The sequence below is a fragment of the Tarenaya hassleriana genome, unplaced genomic scaffold, assembly GCF_000463585.1.
Source record: "Tarenaya hassleriana unplaced genomic scaffold, ASM46358v1 Cleome1, whole genome shotgun sequence".
NCBI lineage: Eukaryota > Viridiplantae > Streptophyta > Magnoliopsida > Brassicales > Cleomaceae > Tarenaya > Tarenaya hassleriana.
In genome coordinates, this window is record NW_010960187.1 from 3,323,780 (window position 1) to 3,328,034 (window position 4,255).

Genomic DNA, 4,255 nt, shown 5'->3' on the forward strand with positions numbered 1-4,255 from the left:
CGGAAGAGCTTTCTCCTTCTGAAATGGCTGAAACGCACCGCCGTTTCGCTTCACTTCCACAACCAAAGTCGTTTCCGCTGCCTGATCCTATATTATTCACATAACAAATTAGGGTTCTTCAAAATCGCTCACTATCACTTTCCCTCTCATCTTTTTTTTTTCTAGGGAAACTAATCTACATCATCCCAAATAATGAATTACCTCTTTTGATGGTGGATCCGGCGACTGGTTCCATAACTGAACGGATCTAAGCCAATCTGATTTCTTCTTATCTGTATCATTCCCAGTGTTGTTCGCAATTTTCAGATCTCCATCGTTCTCGGGTTCACGAGATTCGTGTTCACCGTCTTCCCCGCACGACGAGATCCTCTTGATGGGTAGAAACTCCTCGAACACGGGACCTGTACCAGCGCACTCACTCGTCGTCTGGTCAGAACAGTCCGACTGGCCGTACATGTTGTCCGAAGACGTACCTGACAGCTCCCTCCGACACGCCTCGATCGCTGAAGGAAAAGACCCAGATAACAACAACCAAAGACCCATCAAAACCCAGAAATGAAGAACCCAACAAAACCAGACCAAACACGGGACGAGAATCGGAATAACTCGATTTACCATGCGTTACGAGCTCCAAACACAAGGGAAGCTCTCGCTGAAAGACATGGATCTTCTTCCGCTCTTCTTCCAGAGCTTCAACGTACTCATGACACCTCTGCATTTTCTGGGCGCAATCCACATCCATGTCCACGTTCTCAACCATTTTGAATCCCTACAGATCAAACAATCCCTCCAACTGCTACGGCGGTTCTGGGCACAGACCATATACAGATAAGAGAGAGAGAGAGAGAAACGAAGAAGACGACGAAGAAGCAGCTTGGAAGAGAAGAATATGGGATCTAATCAGAATCAGAAAACGGAATAAACTTGACGGTCACGAAAGAAAAACAAGGAAAAAAAATCCAGAAGATCTCTAGAGCGAGAAAGTCTTAAAACATGATAAAGGGATCGAGGTCGGGGCGTCGCGTAGCAAACGAATCTCTCGTTTTTAGGAGAGGATTTTTTTCCCTTTATTGACAGAAAGGGAGAGAGAGGGTAAAACAGTAATTTCCTTGTTTTTGGAATATTCGGAGAACGAGATTCGCTTTTTGTCGCATCCGTGTGAGCTGGCAATCTCCAAAGCGTTTAGATAAGATCGAAGACTCATTTATTTCGTCCGTTCTTTTCTCGCTCCGAATTTAGTAAAAAAAAAACATTAATATATATAAATCAAGCTCTGATTTTTTTAATAAAGCATACTGAATAGAATGTTGCATTGAATTTCTTATAATACATACATAAAATAAGAGAGAAATTTGTTTTTATTATGGGAACATGTGTGATTAGGGAAAAGAACTGTGGGAGTGGAGGAATATTCTTTACGAGAAGTTTATAAAAAAAATATATTCTTGACAATAAAATAAAAATATTAGCATCCATTATTCCATTACCAATAACAAATAAAAAAAAAAGGAATCTTCCAAATTCCAATAAGGCCGAGAGTATATGATTAGTGACGAGTCTTCCTTCGGATTCCCCTGACTCTTCACGATTTCCAAGAGCCATTTTTTGTTGTTGTTTGATTCGATTCATTAAATATGACGTCATATCAAATAAAATTTAAAAAGGATTTGGTATGTATCAACGAGAGATTCTAAAATCATTCATCAATCTTATCACGACCACGTGAAATTAAAACAAAACTGACTACAACGAAGGTGTGGACCAATGCTAAAAGGACTTTGTGTGTGTATATATATATAACATATAAAAACGTAACAGAAAAATAGTGTAAAAAGGGCCTTTCTAGTGGTTCGACGAAGGAGCCGAGATCTCCAATGGCACGCCCGGCGTGGGTTCAGTCACCTGAGCTTCCGGCAGCTCTCTCGACATCAGTTCCTGTGGCACGTAAACAACATCCGTAGATCAAGTCCCCGACCCACCGGTTTGAAAGCTTAAGACCGATTCATCTCTTGTAGGAGTGGCCAAATAAAAACAAACCGAACCAAATATAATATAAAAACCGAATAGTTATGGTGTTCTAAAACCGAAATAACCGAACCTGAACAGAAACCCGAAACGACCGCCCCTAATCTCGAGGGCTCCAACTGATCCCCCGATAATTCAATCAGGAAAAAAAAAATTGTCATCTAAGTATTTGATCATCTAGTCTCCATTTCCGAAGATGGCTTCAGAGAAAGAAAGCCGAACCTTAAACGATTGGATTGTTCCTTCACTCTTGATCAAGCTTGCGAGAATTCCCTTGGCATCAAGATCGCCGTTTCTCATCGGCACGATGAATCTACGGAATCAGAAAACTGAGGAAATGAGAAGGGCACGAAAAAATTCGGGTCCATATAGAGTAAAGATAGATAAAAGTTACTTGGCTTTCAAGAGTTTCGCGAGTTGAACAGCGTCTTCTTGGCCGGAAACCAGCGTGAATTTGGGAAGAAGTTGCTTAACGACGGGTGTAATAACGATGTCGGCTCTTTCCTTCTCGAGAAATTCCTTGTCGTACACACAGTGCGGTTCGTAGTAAAGGGAAAGCTGTTCCCGTGGGGACACGACGAGATACCTGAAAAAACAATTTGATTAGAATGTGTATTTGGTTACATAAATGTTGTAATTGATGATTCACTTGAATACAACACAGAAAATTCTTCATTTTTGAACTCTTCTCTCTGGAATTTCAAAATGGAATCCGAACAGACCAAAAATAATGGAGAAAACAAACGCTACGGGAAAATGGAAGCATGGAGAGATTATTTTTACCCGTTTTCGGGGCGTTGCCATGGTGGACCTAGGACTGGTCCTGCCGTGGCTTTCACCCGAACTTTCGAACCATTTCTTGCACCGAGCTCATAGTTTTCGCCGGGTTCCAGATATGTGACCTGAAATATTTCAGAAACAACAGCGAAATGTTTGGTGAACATACCTTGAATCATGCAAAGAAATTCGAAATGAAAACCTAAGGATACAGATACTGTCATAAACAAACACGAACATTGTTACTCGAAGATAATCATTCATCGGAAAACGAGGTTATCATGTCTTAAATTTTGTTTCTTATACAAGACCAGCATCATCATCTTCCACAGTTAGAGACTATTCAGATCACTTGTTGAAAAAATAAATAACACAGATGCCAATAAGTAGTTGGAGGCTTTTACAGTTATGGCTAGCTACACCGAAAATCCTAAGAGAACATAAGAATTTGGTTTCGGGAATGTCAGCCAGAGATTGTGGAACCCGAGAACGAAAAAGGCGAAAACCTAATTACCGGCACAGGCATTCCCACACTGTAAACTAGACAAGTATTCTCGTTCTCGTAGAAACTGAGGTGAAGCACCAAATGTTTAACTTACGTCTCTGAAAAGAGGATCCAGCAAGGGCTTTGCATTTGGAGTTGCTATAACCTTCAAGCTCGGAAATCTCTCGGAAAGCGGTCTTAGGGTTTTCAGATGACAATGGTCGTCAAGGCTTTGAGTAATCAGCACGCAATCAATTTCGGGGAGATCTTCAAGCTGCACTACAAAGAAATTTTACATGCACAATGAGAAGAAAAGAAAGAAGGAAAGAAAGCATAGAGCAATTCAACTTAGCTTGAGAAATCACAAAACACGATGTATCAACACAGGTGATCCAAGAACTTAACTCCAACCAGCAGTGAGATTAGTGGAAATGACTGAGTGAACTATGATATGGTGGTTACACCAAAAAAAAAAAACTATGATATGGTGGTACCTTGAAGGTCTTCAAGAATTTCTTGGCGGCATCATATAGCCATGGAATTCCAAAATCAAGAGTTCCCACGAGGATTGGATCGACCAGGATTCTCAATTCACCGACTTCCCAAATCCAACTATTGCCCTAATTTCACATTCACCCACAAAATCACAACCGTCGAAGAACCCTAAAAACGGTGAAAACCTTCGAAACTTGGGGTTGCAGAACAACCAGAGGAAAGAAGAAAAAGTTCTTATTGTCTGATCTAATTTTACAGAGTATACAATGTCGTGTAATTATACTAAAGGCAACAGTATAATATAAGGAAACTAATATCTGCAGGAGGAAAGTTATAGAAACCGAGAATATATTAGCATAATCTCAGTCGTCAAATCATGGATTCTCTTGATTGAGATCGTAGCACTTGGATGCAGGATTATCGCCATCTTCCAGATCATGTATTTGCTTTTCGGCTAAGGTATGGGCTCCAACA

At 40.6% G+C, this 4,255-nt stretch overlaps 2 protein-coding genes across 2 annotated transcripts in view; both read right to left on the reverse strand.

Annotated features, from left to right (window-relative positions):
- LOC104808201 (myb family transcription factor EFM-like) overlaps positions 1–1,021 on the reverse strand; it is a 2,254-nt gene extending 1,233 nt beyond the window's left edge. Inside the window, exons 1-3 of the mRNA XM_010533824.1 lie at positions 616–1,021; positions 202–503; positions 10–81 (exon numbers count right to left, since the gene is read on the reverse strand). Of these exons, the coding sequence (XP_010532126.1) occupies positions 10–81; positions 202–503; positions 616–760 (519 nt within the window). The 5' untranslated portion in view covers positions 761–1,021. The remainder of the gene's footprint in view (positions 1–9; positions 82–201; positions 504–615) is intronic.
- A 707-nt stretch (positions 1,022–1,728) lies between these two features.
- Positions 1,729–4,255, reverse strand: part of LOC104808209 — a 7,717-nt gene continuing 5,190 nt past the window's right edge. The window contains exons 2-7 of the mRNA XM_010533836.1: positions 3,781–3,906; positions 3,402–3,560; positions 2,809–2,927; positions 2,420–2,611; positions 2,248–2,338; positions 1,729–1,935 (exon numbers count right to left, since the gene is read on the reverse strand). Coding sequence (XP_010532138.1) covers positions 1,843–1,935; positions 2,248–2,338; positions 2,420–2,611; positions 2,809–2,927; positions 3,402–3,560; positions 3,781–3,906 — 780 coding nt within the window. The 3' untranslated portion in view covers positions 1,729–1,842. The remainder of the gene's footprint in view (positions 1,936–2,247; positions 2,339–2,419; positions 2,612–2,808; positions 2,928–3,401; positions 3,561–3,780; positions 3,907–4,255) is intronic.